Source organism: Etheostoma cragini, chromosome 11 (genome assembly GCF_013103735.1).
Source record: "Etheostoma cragini isolate CJK2018 chromosome 11, CSU_Ecrag_1.0, whole genome shotgun sequence".
NCBI classification, from domain to species: domain Eukaryota; kingdom Metazoa; phylum Chordata; class Actinopteri; order Perciformes; family Percidae; genus Etheostoma; species Etheostoma cragini.
In genome coordinates this window covers 23,918,653-23,939,658 of record NC_048417.1, presented here as the reverse complement: position 1 = coordinate 23,939,658, position 21,006 = coordinate 23,918,653, and the positions used below count along the sequence as shown (strand labels likewise).

General features: G+C 39.3%; 1 protein-coding gene across 2 annotated transcripts in view; it reads right to left on the bottom strand.

Annotated features, from left to right (window-relative positions):
- The window catches only part of spegb (striated muscle enriched protein kinase b), a 45,825-nt gene that overhangs the window by 14,465 nt on the left and 10,354 nt on the right, over window positions 1–21,006 (bottom strand). For both annotated transcript variants that reach the window (XM_034884850.1, XM_034884851.1), the window contains exons 2-22: window positions 13,735–13,818; window positions 13,248–13,314; window positions 11,547–13,084; window positions 11,235–11,378; window positions 10,877–11,059; window positions 9,923–10,089; window positions 9,562–9,650; window positions 7,879–8,054; window positions 6,531–6,791; window positions 6,041–6,199; window positions 5,433–5,622; window positions 5,058–5,287; window positions 3,306–3,425; window positions 3,054–3,158; window positions 2,431–2,637; window positions 2,200–2,323; window positions 1,502–1,674; window positions 1,259–1,371; window positions 879–1,047; window positions 628–724; window positions 219–419 (exon numbers count right to left, since the gene is read on the bottom strand). In XM_034884850.1, the coding sequence (XP_034740741.1) occupies window positions 219–419; window positions 628–724; window positions 879–1,047; window positions 1,259–1,371; window positions 1,502–1,674; window positions 2,200–2,323; window positions 2,431–2,637; window positions 3,054–3,158; window positions 3,306–3,425; window positions 5,058–5,287; window positions 5,433–5,622; window positions 6,041–6,199; window positions 6,531–6,791; window positions 7,879–8,054; window positions 9,562–9,650; window positions 9,923–10,089; window positions 10,877–11,059; window positions 11,235–11,378; window positions 11,547–13,084; window positions 13,248–13,314; window positions 13,735–13,818 (4,597 nt within the window). The remainder of the gene's footprint in view (window positions 1–218; window positions 420–627; window positions 725–878; window positions 1,048–1,258; window positions 1,372–1,501; window positions 1,675–2,199; window positions 2,324–2,430; window positions 2,638–3,053; window positions 3,159–3,305; window positions 3,426–5,057; window positions 5,288–5,432; window positions 5,623–6,040; window positions 6,200–6,530; window positions 6,792–7,878; window positions 8,055–9,561; window positions 9,651–9,922; window positions 10,090–10,876; window positions 11,060–11,234; window positions 11,379–11,546; window positions 13,085–13,247; window positions 13,315–13,734; window positions 13,819–21,006) is intronic.

Sequence of the window (21,006 nt, the reverse complement as noted above, 5' to 3'; positions counted from 1 at the left end):
ATATATATATATATATATATATACATATATATATAAATATTTAGACTAAGACTTGACTATAAGACTTTTAAATAAAAGCTTTTCAGAACACAATGCATACAACTACACAAAGAAAAGTGAAACTCATGTCTTTTATTTATATAATTTCACCTACTTTTCCGGGCTAAATGTTTACTTTGCATCAGATTACTTGTGTTTTAACAGCATTATAAGGATACAATTCCGTGATGATGATGACTGCATTCTTTTTCTCGAAGGCATCCTGAAAGTAAAGGATTCTCTCGTGGTCCAGCTTGGAAAGCAGGTTCATCTCTCTCCGAGCAGACGCCTTCTTCTTGGCCCTTGTGGAGATAAACTTTGCAGCATACTCCATTTTGCCAACCTTTTGGATCACACGTTTCACGTAAGAAAATGCACCTCTGGAAGAAAAAGATCAGGAGGAAAACTAAGTTTATCACTACTCAAGTCCAGAATTATTCAAAATCTGTTTGGAGGCCTTAAGACATGAGGAGATACAGCATATGTTGGGGTATTTCATAAAAACTGGTTCTAATGCAGAAAACGGTTATTTTGCATTATAATCCATCAAAGTATGGGATATAAAATGCTGCCATTAAAATGCCTTACCTTCCAATTTCTTTGTGAATGTCATAGTTGTCAGTGAGTCTGCGCATTTTTCTTAGAATAGTCTCCTCATCGTCCATTGGATCCGTTTTATGTTTAGCTACAGTAGTGAGCATTTTTTTGTTAAAAAAGGGAACTCTTACTCCAAATAATGACAATACCGCATGGTAAATATTAGTTCCTTCACTTAGATCGTTAGCCATGCATTCAAGGAGTGTTATACTTTGTATGGCTCTAATAAATTGACGTCTGACCTTCATGAATAGTGAGTTCAGCTTTACAGGACACAGATCCTGCCAAGTTCCTGGCAGTGCAGGTGTAAACCCCGGAGTCTTCTGGGCGAGCGTTGAGGACCACCAGGGAGCATTCATTATCATCGTACACAAATGTGTAATGACTGCTCTCCGACAGCAGGACATCATTCTGAAAGTAAAAACTGTACGTTTTGGCAATGTTTCTTTGAAGATTAACACAAAAAAATTGATTGGTTTTGGTAAATCTCCATTTACTGTAAAAAAAAAAAAAAAAAAAAAAAAAAAAGTAACTAAACCCCCCCCCCACTGTATAGTTCAGTTTATCTTGGTATTCACTTACTGTATTAAATCAATGTTTGACTGCTAAAATGGTTAAAAACCTTGAACCAGAGGATGTCAGGAATGGGTTTGCCCTCCACAACCACAGCAAAGCGAGGCGTCTCCCCGGTACAAACATCCAGGTCCTCCATGATGGTTTCAAATGTTGGTGGAGCTGTGGACAGAGTTGCAAAGGTGAAATACCAATTAACTAACGTGAAAAACCAAGTTACCTGACAGACGGACGGATGGATGGATGGATGGACAGACAGATAGACAGATAGATAGATAGATGTACTGCCTACCTGCCATCTCAACGCTGAAGGTACAACTGTCACTGCCATACTTGTTGGAGGCCACAAATTGCATCTCTCCGATGTCAGCACTCTTGACTTTAAGTAGCTTCAGCGTTTGCTGGTCATCATCTGGCATATTCATCTCATACAGGCCTGGCTTGCTGGCAAGGACCGCTCCCCTCCTGTGGAGAAGTGTTTTTATTGTAACCCAGGATTAATATGTTGTAGATGGAGAATAGAGCAGCGGACTCACTGGGCAGGTGTGGTGTGTGTTTTGGCTCTTGCTTGAGGGGGATTCAGGGCACAATAAAAATCTTTTTCATTGTTCTGTAATATTTGATAATCACTTGAAAATTAACAGCTGCCTATATGCATTGCAGTACACCCTGACTATCTTCTAATCCAGTGGGGTCCAAAGGTGGCAACCTTTCCACCATATACCACTTAACTTGGACTAGTGAACTAATCTTGAACTAACAACAAAACTACAAATACAGCTGCAGTGTTGTTATGAACCTATGAATATGCCAGTTTCTTTTCTTTGTTTGATGACATTAAAATTAAAAATTAAAACAATTACTGTATACGAGTATACTGTATAAGTTGGAAAACTTATCACAGGAAAATACAAGTAAAGGGCATTCATGTAAAAATAAAATAAAGATATAAGGTTATTAAAAGAAACTGTACAACAGAGCCACAGATACCTCTTCCATAGGACTGCTGCATTGACGTGATTGAGGGTGACAGTGATAGTGACTGACTGGTTTTCCATCACATGGACAATATCTGGCTTATCAATTATCACTGGAGCCTCCTGAAGATAGGGACCTAGAAGTAAATCCAAAGTGTACACACATAGAATATTTTATAAACTGTTAGCACAGAGTGATGGATGGATGGATAGTTGGATGGATGCTTTAAAAGCCTGAATGTACCTCGGTCCAGAAGCTGCACTGGGTCGGTGGAAGGCGAGGGCTTGCTGAAGGCTTTAGAGGTGATGGTCAGGACCCTGAAAGCATAGCGCACACCTTTGGAGAGGGTGGTGATGGTGAAGGTGGTCTCCTTCAAGCCAGAAGCGATGATGATCCACTGGATGGAGCCCAGGGCTTGTTGTTGGATGGCATACATCAGGGAGCTGGCATCTGGACAGAAAAAAGTGTTTTCATGCTAAGTCTACACGACGATGTTGAAAATACTTTTTTATCTGTCTACAAAAAAATAATTACAAAATAATTTAAAAAAAAATTGTAAGCGTTAAATGAAGTCCTTTTTACGTATAAGTTTTGTTTATACTATGTCATTTTTTGAATATAATTTACTTATCTGATTTGGTGAACAAATAAAGTTATTTTATTTATTTACATAAGATTATTTTTTGAGACTTTTTAAAGGTTTCATTAGAAATGGGGGGAGAGAGGGGATGACATGCAGCAAAGGGCCGTGCAAGTCAGACTCAAAACCAGAACGCTTCCAAGGACTAAGCCTACATGGGACGCATACTCTACTGGTGAGCTAGACGTCTCCCCACAAAACGATTTTAAATAGCCTTCTTACGTACCAATGGAAGGGTCCAGCCTCCTTGGTTTCTTCCAGCTCAAGGTGATTGTTTTACCAGTGATGGACTCTATCACTGGAGTGCCATCGGGAGGGTCAGGGAGGATATCTGAAAGTTATGACAATGGAATTAGAGGTCCATAAATGTTTCTAATCTGCCTTTGCCCAAAAGAATCTGCTAGTACGAGTGGTTCTTGTTTGAAGCCAATTAGGTTTTACTTCATGGTTTATCCCAACAAAATGGAATGAAATTCACCTGTGACATAGAGATGAGCGTAGCAGGTGGCCTTGCCAACTTTGTTAGAGATGACACTCTTGTAGACGCCACCATGGGCATGGCATACAGAGCGGATGACCAGGCTGTGGATGTCACGGACTACAGGAGAAAGCAGAGAAAAAAGGATATAAGGTATCCTGGTCTTATGCAATTACCTTTCTGTTTCAAAGTGAAATTAAACACAATCCCTGCCTATAAAATGAGACTGTTTAGACCTAAAAGATTAATGACTGTTGATTTAAAACACTTAAAATGTCTAAAAATCTAACTCTTGTAGTTGTGTGAGTATTAATTGTTTATTCTTGGAGGTAGCATGATATTGTTACAGAGCTTTATATCCTCTTATGATGGAGACTGGGGTGGACGGTTGGGTTTACAACATGTCTGAATTTAACTCCGGTGAGTTTAGGTACTCACCTACCAACAGTCAACATAGGTTTAACCATGATCTTTCCCTAACCTTAACCAAGTAGTTGTAGATGCCTAAACCCAACCAGACCTAAACTATACTATACAGGTGGCAGATTGAAAAAATGCTCATATGAACTATAATGTAACTGTCCAACCCGGTCTCACGACAGTTTGATTTATTACTTTGTGTTCATGTCACGATTTTTTCATTTATTTCTTGTACATGTCACAATTTTCGAACGTGACTATTTCATGAACTGCCAGGAAATGAAATACCGCATGTGGGACGGTGACAAGAGCTTGCACCGGGACACGACCCGCGGCCTCTGGGGGACGCAACAACGGAGAAATGAAACGCCACCCGCCGGCCCCAACAACGGGACGGTTGTGGTAAGGAAGAGAATAACGCGGAACGGTAATGCAACACACGGGACACGATCCCCGGTCTCTGGGTTGAAAGTCCTGTGTTGTTTGACTCATCCATCCCCCCCGACCAACCTCCCTGTGCAGCTTTTCAATACTACTCACTACCGTAATTGTTCTGTGATCATAAAATATCCTTCCCGTTGAAATAAATTACTTTAAAATTCCAAGTCAACACACAAAAATAACAACATTAATGTGACCTATACATAAATCAAAAGATTAAATAACATGACCATTTCATTAACTGCCATGAGACTGGGCTAAACCATCATATGGAAGGCAATGACAACCATACTTTGTTGTTTAAACTCACATAACAAAATATATATGTTATTATAAATTCACAAGAAAAAACAGTCAGTCTCTGGTGTTATTGTCAGGGTTCATCTGTGAAGAGAACACCTCTCCAAAGTGCCAGACGCCATCAAATGTGAGAATTTGCCCACTCAAGTCGGTTACAACAAGGAACTCTCAGGTTGAGCGAGAGAGAGAGAGAGAGAGAGAGAGAGAGAGAGAGAGAGAGAGAGAGAGAGAGAAAGAGAGAGGGATGACCCCAAATCTTAACCATAACACCATATACTGACTGGTTTTAGCAAAGTGTTACTTTTATAATTTTGTTTAGTGTATGTGGTTTTAATGAAACTCATATTTCATATTTTTGAGGTTATTTCTGTCTGAATATTATACCTTACATACTGCAACGCAAAGACATACTCAATTGATTTTAGAAAGTTTCCTTTTCTTTATGCAATTGCTAAGGTTTTTGTTCATTTTCATTTTTGATAAACTTATCATTTTATACATAACTTCAGTGAAGTGTAACTGCATTGTAAAGGCTCGGACATTTATAGGCCTGAACACAGGCTGAATATTCTTCCATTTTCAAACACTTACACTGTGTCATCTTTCTGTCCTCGGTGCTCTCAATCCTTTTGCCATTGTGGAACCAGACGATGGTGGGGTATGGCAACCCAGCAACTTTACATTTCAGCAGAGCCTCTTTTCCCTCGATCACATCCAGGTCATAAAGGGGTTTGATGAAGTCAGGCATAGTGAAACGCTCCACCTCATTCTCTGGGACCTCTGGCTCCTCTGGGATCGATGGCATCTTCTCCAGTTTAGCCCTAAAAGGGTAGACATGGAACAGAACGATGGAGAAAGTGGCACATAGCAGAATGTAGAAATTATAACATTTTACAATTCATAATCTAGAAAAGTCCATGAAATGACAAGAGCTCTAACCAATATCCAAATATAACAGGATCTTACATCTGTGAGGAGATGGCTGGCCGAGGCTCTTGTATGTAAAGTTCGGCGGAGCTCTCTGCCTCGCCGTGACTGTTACGGGCGGTCACGGTGTAAAAGCCTTCATCCTCATTGGTCACATGAGAAATGAAAAGAGAGTGCCGGCCTCCTTCCTGAAGAATACGAATGTCTTCATTTTCTGTGAGCGGATGGTCTAAAAAGAAAAAAAGAGAGCAATACATGACTTTAGTTCTAAAGTGGGTTAAAAATCACAAAATCAACAGCAAAACTGAGAGGGTAAGAAATAAAACAAAAAAGGTAAGAGTTGATCATTCACAGGCTTGGATGGACAGTTCACCCCAAAATCAAATAGACATCTCTTTCCTCATACTTGTAGTGCTTTTTTAAATCAATCTAGACTATTTTTTGTGTATTACCCAGTGAGAGATATCGGCTGTAGAGATGTCTGCCTTCTCTGGAATATAATAGAACTAGATGACACTCAACTTGTGGTACCAGAAGATACATTTGAAAGGAAAAACTTGTTTGGATTTTGCGGTGATCTGTACATTTAAGCTTAAGGTGCTGTGAGACACCTGGGTGCAAGAACAGTTAGGTACAATCCATCATACCAAAGTGGTTCCAGATGACCTTAGGAGATGGCGTCCCACTGACTTTGCAGTCAAATCGAGCATTGCGACCCTCGATCACTTCTAGAACATCCAGCTTGCGAGTGAAGAGAGGTTCAATTGAAGGGATGACTTTGAGGTTGCCACATGAAGTCACTTCCTCTGAGGAGTAAACATTTCAGTTTTCAAGTAGCAGAAGAGACAATAGATGAAATGATTTTTAGAGGCGTAAATCACAAATTTATAGATTTAAAATATAGATATGTCGGACAACAATAAGATATTTGCTGACATTGTAAAGCCTGCCATGATATGATTAAATTCAGGTGCCTGTGATTGATACGATATCGTATGTCACTTTAACAATACAAAAATATTGTACTGTTAAACGCCGACATTGATCATTACATCGATCCGGATCGATGTTTTATTACACCCCTATCCAGTTATACTTCATATCACACATATTGTGATTCGTATTCTCGAGACCTACCTTTAGCTGTGCTGAGCTTGCACATGTACGTGCCACTGTCATCCTCGTGTACGGAGTTGAGCAGGAGCCGGCACTTTCTCCCATCAAAGTGCATCTTACAGTTGAGCAACGCCGGCTGGATCAGTTTCCCATCTGCAAGCCAGTCCACATCAGTGTCCTTTGGTCCGATGACATGACACTCAAACAAAACTGTCTCTCCAGCCTTGGCTGTGATGTCCCTGACCGGGCGAATGACAGCCAGGCCTGGCTCCACTGGTGGCGCTGGGTGTAAATAAAGGACATTTTCTGAAGAGTGCTATTAAGTGATACCTGAACGTTGGTGTTGTGAACTAGTCACAACACAAACACTGGTCACAATGTATTAATATATACAGTGGTGTGAAAAAGTGTTTGCCCCCTTCCTCATTTCCTGTTCTTTTGCATGTTTGTCACACTTAAGTGTTTCGGAACATCAAACCAATTTAAACAATAGTCAAGGACAACACAAGTAAACACAAAATGCAATTTGTAAATGAAGGTGTTTATTATTAAAGGTGAATAAAAATCCAAACCATCATGGCCCTGTGTGAAAAAGTAATTGCCCCCTAAACCTAATAACTGGTTGGGCCACCCTTAGCAGCAACAACTGCAACCAAGCGTTTGCGATAACATGCAATGAGGCTTTTACAGCGTCCTGGAGGAATTTTGGCCCACTCATCTTTGGAGAATTGTCCTAATTCAGTTACATTAAAGGGTTTTCGAAGCATGAACGGCTTTTTTAAGGTCATACCACAACATCTCAATAGGATTCAGATCAGGAGTTTGGCTAGGCCACTCCAAAGTCTTCATTTAGTTTTTCTTCAGCCATTCGGTGGTGGACTTGCTGGTGTGTTTAGGATCATTGTCCTGCTGCTGAACCCAAGTTCGTTTCAGCTTGAGTACACAAACAGATGGTCGGACATTCTCCTTCAGGATCTCTTGGTAGACGGCAGAATTCATAGTTCCTTTTATCACGGCAAGTCTTCCAGGTCCTGAAGCAGCAAAACAGCCCCAGACCATCACACTACCACCCAGTTACTCATCTTTGTGTTGTCCTTGACTATTGTTTAAATTGGTTTGATGTTCCGAAATACTTAAGTGTGACAAACATGCAAAGGAACAGGAAATGAGGAAGAAGGCAAACACTTTTCACACCACTGTATATGCTGATTAACAAGTAAATTAGTGTGAGCAATTTAGTTACAATGTTGCAAGTAGAAAACTTTAAAAACAGCTCTATTCATCAAACACAGAAATGAAGTAAGATACAGTATGTATTTGTACAAACTTTTTCTAATATACAAACCTGTATATTAGAAAAGAAGCGTACCTTTTACCTCCAGCTTTCCTTCACACTGCTTTGTCCCATACTCATTAATGATCTTACAGGTGTAAATCCCAGAGTCCGATCTCACTGCTGACTTGATGGTCATTTCAAAAGCGCCATCTTCTGTCTCACGTACAATGTGACGTGGGCCTGATTTTACTGTAACTCTGTTCCTCAGCCTACATAAGAGTAGAATTAAGAGTAATGAATCATGCGTAAACCTTTATTTTACTTAATTTATGCAATGATAAATGAACAAGCACACACTTTTCCCCAACTGCAAGCTCTCTCCTGGCTAGTTTAAAAGGGGTGGGGGGTGGGATACATTCTCCAGGACTGCCAATATTATGTTTAGGACATTCTTTTCTATTATTGTCTCTTGAGAGTGACAACTAACTCGAATGACAGAACCTGCCTGAATGATTTAGACTAGTCTTGTCTTCTTTATTAAAGATTAAGGCTATTATTATTTTGTATTACACTCATGGTCAACAAATCCCATGAGAAGACCAAAACATACAATGTGTTAGTCCGTCTGTCAATTCATCTTGTTTTACTTAGTAAGGCAGTTTTATATGAAATCAAATTACTGTTATAAAGTGGTTACAAGTTGAGTTTTCAATCTGTAATGATTTGTTAAAATTCAAAATTCCCAGTGTGGGATGCACTGTTCAGCTGACACAGTTCATGACAATGCATGATACTGATAAAGCAACATGGAATACATGCCTTGTTACAGATAAGGTAACTGGTGACAACAGTGGATGCCCTGTTGCCTTATCAGTAAAATGCACTAGTTTTGTTCTTGTTCTTCTCTGAGAAAATTAGCGAGCCATGCTGCATGGATAATTGGACTATGACACCAGACCATCTGGGAAGTGTGAGTAATAATTCTTAAAGGTCCCATGACATGGTGCTCTTTGGATGCTTTTATTTAGACCTTAGTGGTCCCCTAATACTGTATCTGAAGTCTCTTTTATATAGACCTTAGTGGTCCCCTAATACTGTATCTGAAGTCTCTTTTATATAGACTTTAGTGGTCCCCTAATACTGTATCTGAAGTCTCTTTTATATAGACCTTAGTGGTCCCCTAATACTGTATCTGAAGTCTCGTTTATAAAGAACTTAGTGGCCCCCTAATACTGTATCTGAAGTCTCTTTTATGTAGACTTTAGTGGTCCCCTAATACTGTATCTGAAGTCTCTTTCCCCAAATTCAGCCTTGGTGCAGAATTACAGTCACTAGATCCAGTGTGACAATGAGCTTTCCTTAGTATCTTAGTATGTGCCATTTCTGAGTCTGTAGCTTTTGAGGGTGGGCCAAATTCTCTGGGCGGGCAAAACAGAGAAAGGGAAGGCAAGATTCCAGGTTGGTCCGTCTGAGCTTTCATTTTCTCAAAGGCAGAGCAGGATACCCAGGGCTCACTTTACACCTATCACCTTTTCTAGCCACTGGGGGACCATAGGCAGGCTGGGGGAACATCGTTCTGTCAGCCTGGTAATTGTGAGGCAGTAAACATTCATCTTCCAGTTTTCCCCTTTAACTGATGCAATAAAGAAGCATGCCATAGAAAAAACTATGCAGTCAAGCAAGCTTGCTCTTGGTTTGTGTGATACAGAGACAGTCTTGTCCCTTATCCATGCGAGCAATGAATTTAAGTAGTTTGATGAAGTGGGGAGGACCTACCAATAGAGCATGGGTTTGGGTTGTCCACTTATTTTGACAGACATGGTAACTTCCTGTCCTTCAATGACAGCTTGATCACTCATTGTTACCTGTTTGAAATGGAATGTAAGTTAGAAGCTGAGCGATGCATTTTACCTGTAGGTTTCATTTGACAGATGTGTTGATGGGATGACCACACAGTCAGACAACACATTCATAAGGGAAAATTAATACTGATAGGGACATCTTGTGCATACAACATTTTCATGCAATATTTTGCAACCAACCAGTCAAAGATGCAAGTGTCAATGCTAAACATACAATTGTCATATTCTAAAAGTCGATTAGGTATCTAATAAGACCGATCTCTGTGCAGTCTCACCAGGAATGCAGGGGGTTCCCTGAATCGTGTGTCAAATGTTTGCTTGGGCTCTGGCCCTCCAAAATCCATGCCTTCCTCCAGGGGACTGAGATACTCCTCATCAGATGTAATGGGGCTGCTGATATCCCTACGCACGCCCAGGTTTCCCTTTGGTTCCTGTACACACTCTGTCAAAGCAACAAGGTTACATTAGGTTTCATTTTGTAGTTTCAGACAATCCTGCTTACAAACAATTCCTATATGTACCTTTCCTTTTTTTCTCTGTAAACTTTATTTTCTGTTCCTGAGAGCACAGCTCAATAAGAACACAGAAGTCCAACGAGTTCTTGTATTTAAAAAAAAAAAAAGAACAAAAAAAATTATCCTCTAAAATACAATTAGTCTGAAAGGTCAAATGATATATCCAAACAATAGTGGGTGGAGCCAGTGTTCCTCAGTGGGCAATTTATAGGTTCAGTTTTGCCTCTGTGTTGCTATGGTAACTATAAGTAAGGTTGTTCAGCTGGAATATAGGACAGAGACATTTTGCTCAGTGAGATAATGGCAAGGGAGAGAAATAAGCTCAAACGCAATGCCTTGTTGGGAAGATGTCGTTTTTTTATATGTGGTGTTTTCTTAAATTACTATAATAACAATTTTCAGTTTATAATAACAACTGACCTCCAAGTAAAGTGGACATAGACATAGATACAGTTCAGTGTTGATGACAATAAAACAATAAACAACATGTCTGTCATGTTAGTCACAGCCGCAAGATGCTTTTCATGTTAACGTCCATAATCCTGTGTGTTTGAAATGCTCTAATTTAAAATAACCAACTTAGTCCTAGAACCTCCTTTGCATATCAATGCTAATCAAACTATTTCCCGTTGAAGAGTCGGGACTGAAGGCAAACCACCACAAAACAGCACTATGTATACTCATTTCATCTGATATCCTAACGGTCAAACATACCTGCTTGGACTGTAAGGGTGGCACTGCTGGATGCTTTCCCCACCTGATTAACAGCAGTTACACAGTATTTCCCACCATCACTTATTCTAGCTGATTTGATGAGCAGGGTGTGACGTTCACCCTCTACTTTGACCGCGTAACTTGCAGTGCCAGTTATTTCTATGTTCTCTTTTGTCCAGGTAACTTAAACAGAAAAGACAGAGGAGACAAAGAATTATTTGCTATTTGCAAATATATTAATATACAGTGTAGGTATTATATAATAATTATAATATCTATTTGTGATTTGATTGCTTAAATATACAATTAAAATACCTGTGTGGGCTATGATGTTAAAACAAAAAGTACAACATGTTACCTTCAGGCAGGGGGGTGCCGGCAATGATGCATTTTAGTAACACATCTGCACCAGCAGATGCTACAGTGTCCTGCAGGGGAAACTCAAATACAGGGGCCTCCATTGGGTCTTCTCCAGCAGACACATAAGAATCATCTGAAGAATCTGCAGTTTAACAAAAGACACGCCTGAAGTCATTTTTTTCCCTGTGATCAAACTAGAGGAAAATCCCCTCTTGTAAGGAGTAATTGGTGGATTAGACATGTAAGGCAAGCAGACTTTAAATTCACAATACTACTGAAAGCTAAATAAAATCAGCACAACAAATCTAACCTAACTCTGGAGACATGGGTCGAGGGCGACGGTTCTTCCCCTTGGTCTTCAGCTGTCGTCCCTCTTTGGCACTAGCAGTATTCTGTTGAGGCTCATTAGACTTCACATGACCATCCTCTTCCATCTTTTCGTCTTCAACAATAATTGTGGGGATTCTTATCTTGAAGGCTTGTTTGGATGAATCCACTTCCATTCTCTCCTCCGTTGGAGTGACCGGTGACATCCTTGGGGGTTTCGGAGGAGGTTGATGAGGAAGGTCTTGCACAATGGCGGCCCTTTTTTGTACCAATGGACTTTCAGGTCGGTTTTCAATTTTTCGTAATGCTACTTCTATTGGCGTCTTTCTCCCCGAAGTCTCATCCTTTTGTGATGTTTGCACAAGCGATTCTTGGATTTGCGAGGATTCCTGCATTCGAGATACCCTCTGTACAAGCGGACTTGGTGGCCTTCTTACAACCTTACGTAGTGTCATCTCAGCAACATTTCTGCTTGGCGACTCTGCCCTTTGTTGATGATATAACGATGGCGATGATGATCTCTGAATGATTTCCATTACTGGACTGACTCGACTCAATTCTCTCACTGATCGTTGTCCTGGTAAGTCGGATAACTGCATGGACTCTGGGGTGCCTGCACCTTCTCCAAATCTACTGACTATTACAGTTGTTGCTGTCTTTTGGGATTGGGGCTTATTTTGTCCTTGCTGTACTTGCTTTTGCATTGGTTGCTGACTATGTTCTTTTTCTCTCTGTTCCTTTGCCCACTGGGCACGTTCCCTTTCCTGGAGCTTTTGAAGGACTTGTGGTGGAATAGGTTCAATTTTCCTTAAAGGCTGGCGCTGTCTGCTCTTTAGAGTAAGCTGTTCCGTTGAAAACGACTTTTTCAGGTGAGGTTTGCCAACAAGCTTTTTAATGCGCTGGAGCTCCTCAGTGAACTTGTTCTCAATGTCCTGAACTTTTTGGGAGTAGCGAGGTTTCTCCTCCAGCGAAGCAGCTCTCTGTTTAAACATAGATCTTCGTTCAGCAGCATCCTCTTTCAAGGCCTCCCTTAAATCTTCCCTTGAACTTTCTCTAGAGATGCCCAAGCGGCTTCCTCCATCATCTGAATCTACAGATCCAGCCCGATTGAACCCTGCCCAGGATCCTGCTGAGATGGAACCCTCTGGAATATCGAGGCTTCGTCTCCGCTCTTCTAAGCCACGAACCTTCTCAAAAACCTTTGAGCTTGCCCTGGTAAGCTTTGGGGATGGTCTGAGAGTAAATTCTTTCCGGGAGTAGTCACTCACTGGGGTTTGTGCTCGGTAGTCTTGGGTGTTACTTTGGGACACATATTTAGGTTGCTTAACCTTTTCTTCAAACTCCGCAGGCACTGTGTCTTGGTAATCCGTTGGCACAACAATTTTCTTCCGCAAGCTGAGAGGTGTAGTTGAACCAGAGCGACTTGGCATTGGAGAAGTGGAGAGACGTTTGATGAGTCTCGGGGAAGGGGGTGGGAGGGCTTGTGGGGGGGATTCTTTTGAAATATTCTCTGACTGGCTCCTGAAATAAAGGGTTTGAAGAAAAATCAGTTGGAATCAGTAAGTTGTTACTAATTCACTTTATGTTCTCATTGTATTTTAGTACGGAATCTAAGTCCAATAATACAATCAGAAGCCTGAGTTATTTTAACAGCTAGGGTTATTTGCATGTTTCTTTGCCTTGCCTGGTTGTCACAGAGTGATCCTCGTATCCATGCGTTCTACTGTCATCTTCTGCACATGTGTCCATCACTGCATCTCATGTAAAGAGGAGATATGATATATGATACAGGTAAGCAATTAGGTTCTTGCATTGATTATCAAATAAAAAGGTTTTGCAGCATGCTAACTCATCTCTTGTCAGCCTTGTTTTCAGCCAAAGCAGCCAGTTGTTTTCACAGAAAAAGCTCTGTTTTACCAACTGTACATTACTTTTCCAGCACCAAACGGACACAGACTAACTTAGCGACTGGATCACAACACAGTGGAGCAATAAGCAGCTAAAGTGTTTTTACCTCAATCCACTGCCCATACATTCCCAGTTTCAGTTTTCTCATTAATGTTTAAAAATGTTGCAATATTGTGGAATTGGTGGAAATCAGTAAAACAGAAAAGCAACTAAATCCATATTTGTCAAAAGGAATAATTGCAAGCTGGAAACATGGTGGATACCGGTGTGCACAGCCTGGTCCTCCACATCCCCACCATCTTCTTTGGTCTGAAATTGGTCACCTTCATCCTCTGTTGTTTCGGAATCTGAAAAGAAAATACATAAAACAATGAGAAATAATTTCTTACTGAATTAGACTCAATAGAACTGGAACAGTATTTTGAAGAACAGTTTTAGTTGAGACAAACAGCTCATTCAACACTAGTGGAAAACCATGTTTCCATAGTGAAGACCGAAAAAAAAGTGCACACTGTTACTATAGGAACCAATAGACTACATTATCTAATTGACTTAACTCGTGAATGGTGTTTGGTGAAAGGCAATTGAAAAGTCCCAGGGCAAATTATTGTTGAAGGACACATTTCAATTGTGCAATATAATTAGAACAGAATCCCAGCTGTGAAGAATAAACAGGTACACTAGTCAAAAGATATTTCAAAAAACAACATATCCAAGATGAAATTGATCTCCTTCAACTTCAGTTTTCCAGTGCATTGGACCTCATCTCTATTAGATTATGACTTTCATTAGACTTGACATGTTTTCATCCCTGGGGTCTCGTTAGCAAAGCAAGGTTAAATTTACTACATTGGCTGAATAGTTGAGTCATTAACATTCCTCATTTTCTCATCAGCATCTTCAAGTTAATGTTAAGAAAAGGAATATAAAACGTAGGATAAAATTAAATAGTTGTTTTAGTATTTTCAGTAATAAAAAAACATTCCCTCCATTTTATCCATTTGAAGCTAAAAAGCTGTTCCACTGGTAGCTACTATATGAAAGATATGAATATTTTCTCCATTGGCAGAACTCAAAATAGAAAGCAGTATTGAGTCATTGGCATCCCAGCAGCTCTCATGAGGTGTTTGCTTCACAGTAGGTGGACTTACATATAAAAACAGATGATATCTTTTGTTCCCCTGCAGTAAGACAACACAATAGGGTTATGTTATTAGGTTTGTCTGTTTTGGATATTATTGTTATTAGGGTTCAAACCGCGAAGCGGTAGAACCCTTCTGTGCTTGTTTATTTTAGTTTTTATAATTATAATAATTATTATTATTATTATTTATTGTCTGTTGCTCAAATTTCTGTGAGCTGGAATGACCTAGAAACATGAAACCTGGGAGAATAACTGGAAATGGTTTTCATGTGCTTCTATAGAAATATGAACCCAATCGGCCACATGGTGGTGCTGTAATTAAGGCTTCAAAATACCAACTTTGAAAGACCACGCCCCCCACACCGTAAGTCTGATTGACTTGAAATTTTGCACACTGGTGCAGCGTAACGTGCTTTACAAATAAGCCTTAAGGACTATTAAGGATTAAGGTATGTTCAGATAAGTGCCCCACTAATACCCAGACAGTTTTATTTACATACACCACTAGTACCCTAACCCACAAAACTCACAGGGTATGTTCAGATATTTGCCCCAGATATACGCAGACAGTTTTATATATATATATATATACGCCACTAGGGGGCACCACAAGGGCAATTACACACATTTTACTGTAGATCACAAATTCAATGTCATTGGATGTGTCCTCATAAGTACCTGAACCACGCCCTGAACGTTTAATTCAAATTGATCAACAGGGGGCGCTATAAATGCAAACTGCTGGTGATATAGGGCGAACCCGGCTATAAATGACCAAGTATTTGTCCGATCAACACAAAACTTCCAGGAAATGTCTACACAATGACCTCACACTGACGCTTTAAATGCACAATAACTGGACGTTGAATGACACAAATCAAGATTTGAGCTTGAAATTGCAGCTTGCGGCTTTATTAGCGATTGTTTTTGTGTTGGTCATCTGCTCTTCTCAAATTGCCGTGAGCTGGACTGAGCTACATATTACACTGAATTGAAAATAAATGGTTTTGACAACTCCATTGTAGACATTTTAAACAAAGTGCACTGTTCGTCCAATTGTTACAAAGCTTGCAGGATATGTTTTATGACGATGTTGGACCACATGTGTGAAATTACTTTTTTTTTTTTTTAAATCGCTGCTTAACCCTAACCCTAACCCTTGAATTCAGTGGAAAGACAAAAACCAGTAAACTCTCAAAGTGTGTTGCATGTTGCGTGTGTCAACTTCATGCTGTTACTTAAACATTCATGCAATATTTAAATCATATGACTACTTTGCAGATTTCAAAAGAAAACTTCCTTGGACATTTTCAATGCAATATTTTTCCCAGAATAGAACCTAATGTTCTGATAGACCAGCTACAAATGAAGATGTTTTATCTATGAGATATATATACACACAGTACATACATACAGCGTATATATGCAGTATATATATATATATATATATATATATACATATATATATATATATATATATATATATATATATATATATATATATCTTGAATGCCACTAGAGTCTGTTTTACGCATTGTATATATGAGATTTTTACCTTGTGTTTGGAAAATGTACAACTGTTTCCAAAAAGCACTCATAAGTATCAGCAAATTGTGTCTAAATCTTAAATATTGAAGCAGTGCTTGCGAACAAAAAATAAACTAATGCACAATAAAGTAGTCATTTCTGTAGCTTGAACAGGGATTAAATGTATATTGATTAAATAGCTGTTCTAATAGCTAGCCATGTGTCAAGTTGATAATCCAAACAATTCCATAAACCCAAAATCACAAGAGCTGGTAGCCATGACAAGCTTCTGTCGGTCTTTACTCTGTCTTGATTAAAAATAACAAAAAACAGACACATTGTGCAAAGAGTCTGATGTTTCACAACTACCAACAACAAAAAATAATGTTGCTGCAGCATCTCCAAGAGGCCAGTCATTATATCTTATTTAAGCCATACTGCACATGCTGCATGAAAATGCCAAGTTTGGTAAGACTGGGTATATACAAGAGCATTTCATTAAAGGTGCATTAGTTTTTAGTGTGGCTCAATGGATGGCTATGTCTGTCAGCCCACCACTTTAGTTCAGACTGAAATATCTAATCAATAAACAAATGTTTGAAAAAACAATTTGGTACAGATATTAATGGTTCCCAGCCCATCTATGTATTCTAAAACTATTGTACAGTTTGATCAACGTCCAACGGCACAATCATTATTTTATTTCACATTAGTTTAAAACACATTTATGAAGTACTTTTTAATTTTCAATACACTAACTGCAAAACAGTATACTATATGTCGTAAATAGGGAAGTATTGAATTAGGTCACTTTTTCATCAGAAAAACCCAGGATTTGGGTATTGACATTGTAAGAGGAACAGTGCATTACATTTGATTATGATAAACACCTTTGGATGAATTTTGGTTAAGAAAATTGCATTTGTAAATTACAGAGGTTTTTTTACATTTCATGTTATTTTGTTGACGCTTTTATCAAAAGCAACTTACAATTTCACCATATATCAAAGGTCACACACCTGTGGCGCAGCTAGGGGTGAAGTATCTTGTTCAGGGACACATTGGTTGATGTATAACAGTGGGACTCAAACCCAGATCTCCGGCACCAGAGGCATGTGTCATAACCACTGTTCCATCTATACTATAAATAACTTACTTTCAAGAAAAAAGATTTTTAACTCTGCCTTAAAGCACATCTTAAGTAAGCAAGTTCCGACATAGGAGGCGATTAGACATCCCGGAGCTTAATTAGTTTGGCTTGACAGGGGTATGATGGCAGTGAGGGACTGCATGGGGTATGACTGTATAGATCCCACTATAATGCCAGGAAAGTGTGGCTCATAAACCTGTCGCTGCAACCCTGCAAGAAACCACGTAGCTCAAGCTACGTCCTCCAAAACGAGATTCACACATTAAGCACCACCTGAGTTTTGCCCTCTTTGTTGTTGTGACATTTGTTAGAGAACAAGAAAAACGCTTTTTTCTTTTAATCATCTTCTCAATTTATTTCTATTTTAAGACTTTAACATTACCATATTTAAATAGTTACATGATATTTAAATGAAGAATCTCAGTCTAAGGAACATCACAATATATCAGCGTTTTAGTGAAACTCACAATTCCTTGAAGTTAGTTCAAAGCTATGGTGGTGCCTTGAGCCTGGTGATGAGTTCTAATGCCAGTTTCTGTTGACCTAGGTGGTTATATTTCACACTAACACTGGTCTAATCTCTTTCCCTTTTGATTAAAGGTGTACAGAGTAGCTTCATATCCTTCAATATCCTATCCATCAATGCCATTCCAGCTGACACAAAACATTGTGCGGCCAGTTGTCGAGCAGTAATGTTAATAAAATGCTTCTGTCAACATTTCAAATGGAATGTCTAACAGTCTTGTATGCTTTACATATAATAAATGCTTGAATTACTATATCATAAATAGAAGTATGATTGACAAAGATAACATGAAATAGCACTTGCCTGATTTTTCTCTTAAGTCTGGATTTTTTTCATAGCCACTGCTGGTAAGTCCTCGACAGGGATTTTTTGTCTTGGCTCCCATTCAGCAGCAGGGTATTCCCCAAGATACACTGGGGTTTTGAGCCATTACTACATGCCTGAATCAGGATATTTTCTAAAAAGACATCAGCTGTTAATGTCTGACTTGGAGGTAAAATCTTTCACTTGACATGTATTGTAAGGTTGCTAACATGCAGGTTAAAGCTTCTCAATCAAATGCAAAGAGAAACGGAAAGGACTTTGATCCATTATATAACAAGTTGAACCCCAGAGTGTCCCCACTTCTTCTGAGAGAATCCGTTTCAGAGAAGCGTAGCGCATAAATCTCTATCCGCAGTCGGAAAAGGCTGTTGCTTGCATATCATCCACTCTGAGGGAGCCCCCCTGTCCACACAATAGCCATCGACAGTGTAAGCATCTTCCCCCGCTGTGTTCCACCTCACAGGCAGTGCACACCGATACGCAGAAAAACCAGTGGGAGTGATCCAGCCCTCTTGAGATCACTGTTCTACAGCATTGGTTGATATTTTTCATTTTTTCCTTCCTCCCCATGTGTCTGTGTCTTATTCTTCAACTGGTGTAACGAGCCGATGTTGTGTTGTCGGCAGAGATGGGGAGATTAACTGCAACAGCTAAAGGGACCTCCTCACTCCTCTGCATTGCTGGAACACTGTTAGCCCTCACAGCAGACGTGTTACTGGCTGCTTACACTCACTACACAAAGCAATCCTACATCCAAAAATGGGGTGGGTTTAATTGCCGTACTCACTGCTACACACAAAAGATAATAGCTGTTGTGTTGTACATACACATTTTAAGCCGCTGCTAATGTTTGATTTGTTTAGTGGGAAAACTCAGTATCTGAGAATCTTTTACCCCAAGGGAAAGGAATAGGCACTACTGCTTACACATTTAATTTCACCACCGAGTATAACTCAGCACACAGAACTAGATATGCTTAGAAATGACATTTCAATTCACATAGCAGGGCACTGTGCTAAGGACAAAATAACACAGTGAGCATGCTCACACACCTGAGTAAATTCACATTTTTGAAATAAACCTATGCTAAAAAAGGCACTAACTTTACAGCATTATCAGACATCCATAATAACTCATGCTAAATATCCAATGGATGCAGCCACAGAATTTGGTTACCATTTTCCTAACTGTAAATACCTGCTAGAGGCCGACCAATATATCAGCGGGCCAATTTTATATATGGATATTGGCATTTGTTATGGTCGATTAAAAAAAAAATAATAATAACTCAAAATTAAATATTGATTCATCAGAATAATTTATAATGACAAATGAATGATTTTGATTAATTAATATTTAAAAAATAAAAACGGACTGTCACCCATGTTACGAGTGATGGCGTTGCATAGTCTGTCCACCAGAGGACGCTCTACAACGTCTCTGTTGGCAACACTGATTGCTGTTTTTGTTGTCAATGGGTTTTTGTTCAAATTACTTTAAGTTTCATATCTTAAGTTTGTATTTTTATGCATTTTATTTATCAGAACTTTAATATGTTTTGTTGTTCCTCTGGTCTGTTGTGACAATAAAACAAATTATAAGCATATTAGTTTAGTAAGAACTCATAAATAACTACAAGTAACTAATGTTAGGGAAATCTGTTTATGTTTTGTAAAGATTTTCTGTATTTTTTTTTGTTAAATATATATATTGGCCGATATATGGGCATCTCGGATTTTTAAACAACCAAATATTTTTTTATATTTTTTATAATATCGGTATTGCCCTTATAAATCCTTTATCAGTTGTCAGGCTTAATTCCATAGTCTGTTTATAATGTAATATCAGACCACGCAGAGTGTCTTTTAATTGCTCAGGAGCTGCACTTAATGTGTACCTTTTCTGTTTTTTCATAAATAAATTAATTTTACAAAGGGGAAATCTGACATCATCCTCTGTCTTGTGAAAAAAATAACGCAATGATTTAGCGTTAGCTGCCACACAATTTGGCACTGGCCATGCACTGGAACAATATCCTGTAACACAATAATTGTGTTCTCACTATAACTGTATAGTTAGATGCGTTATTAACTGCATTTACGTTAACCCACTTTAATGGCGTCAATTTGTTCATGGTGAGATTAACATTCTTTTTGGCCTAGCAAACTTTGTAGTTTTTATCTGTTGCAACAACTAGTACTGTTACAAACTACAAACTACAACATCCCACCGGATCTATCTAGACCGGAAACAAAACAACAGAAACGCCGCACACACGCCGTTTGGGCTTGCAAGCCAGCCAAAGAGTAGTAGTAGTACGTTTTTTAAAGATAATTTTTGCGCATTTTAGGCCTTAAATGACAGGACAGCTGAAGAAGTGAAAGGGGAGAGAGAGGGGGGGAATGACATGCAGCAAAGGGTTGCAGGTCAGAGTCGAACCCTGGCCCGCTGCTTTGAGGAGTAAACCTCTATATATGGGTACCCGCTCTACCAACTGAGCTATACAGACGCCTTAACCTTACGTGTTGAGTGGATGGCGAGCGCGAGACGCCAAAATGGACGCCAATAAGATTCTGGATGGAAAGTTTACTTTTTAAAAGTTGCCAAGACCAAAGTGATCTGTGTGTTTTGAACTGAGCTATCATCGCAGCACGTCCAGTCTGAAATAGCCAAGCACACAGCTGATGCCAATCGCCCCCTCGTCAAAGTATTTTTTCCCCTTTAGTTGATGGACGATGTTACACTGTGTGAGAGATTATTTGCTCCAAGTGAGAATAGTTAGTGTGAAATTGAACACTACAGTAGCCTATATGCTGGGGGGGGGTCTTGAACACTACAGTAGGCTATATGCTGGGGGGGGGGGG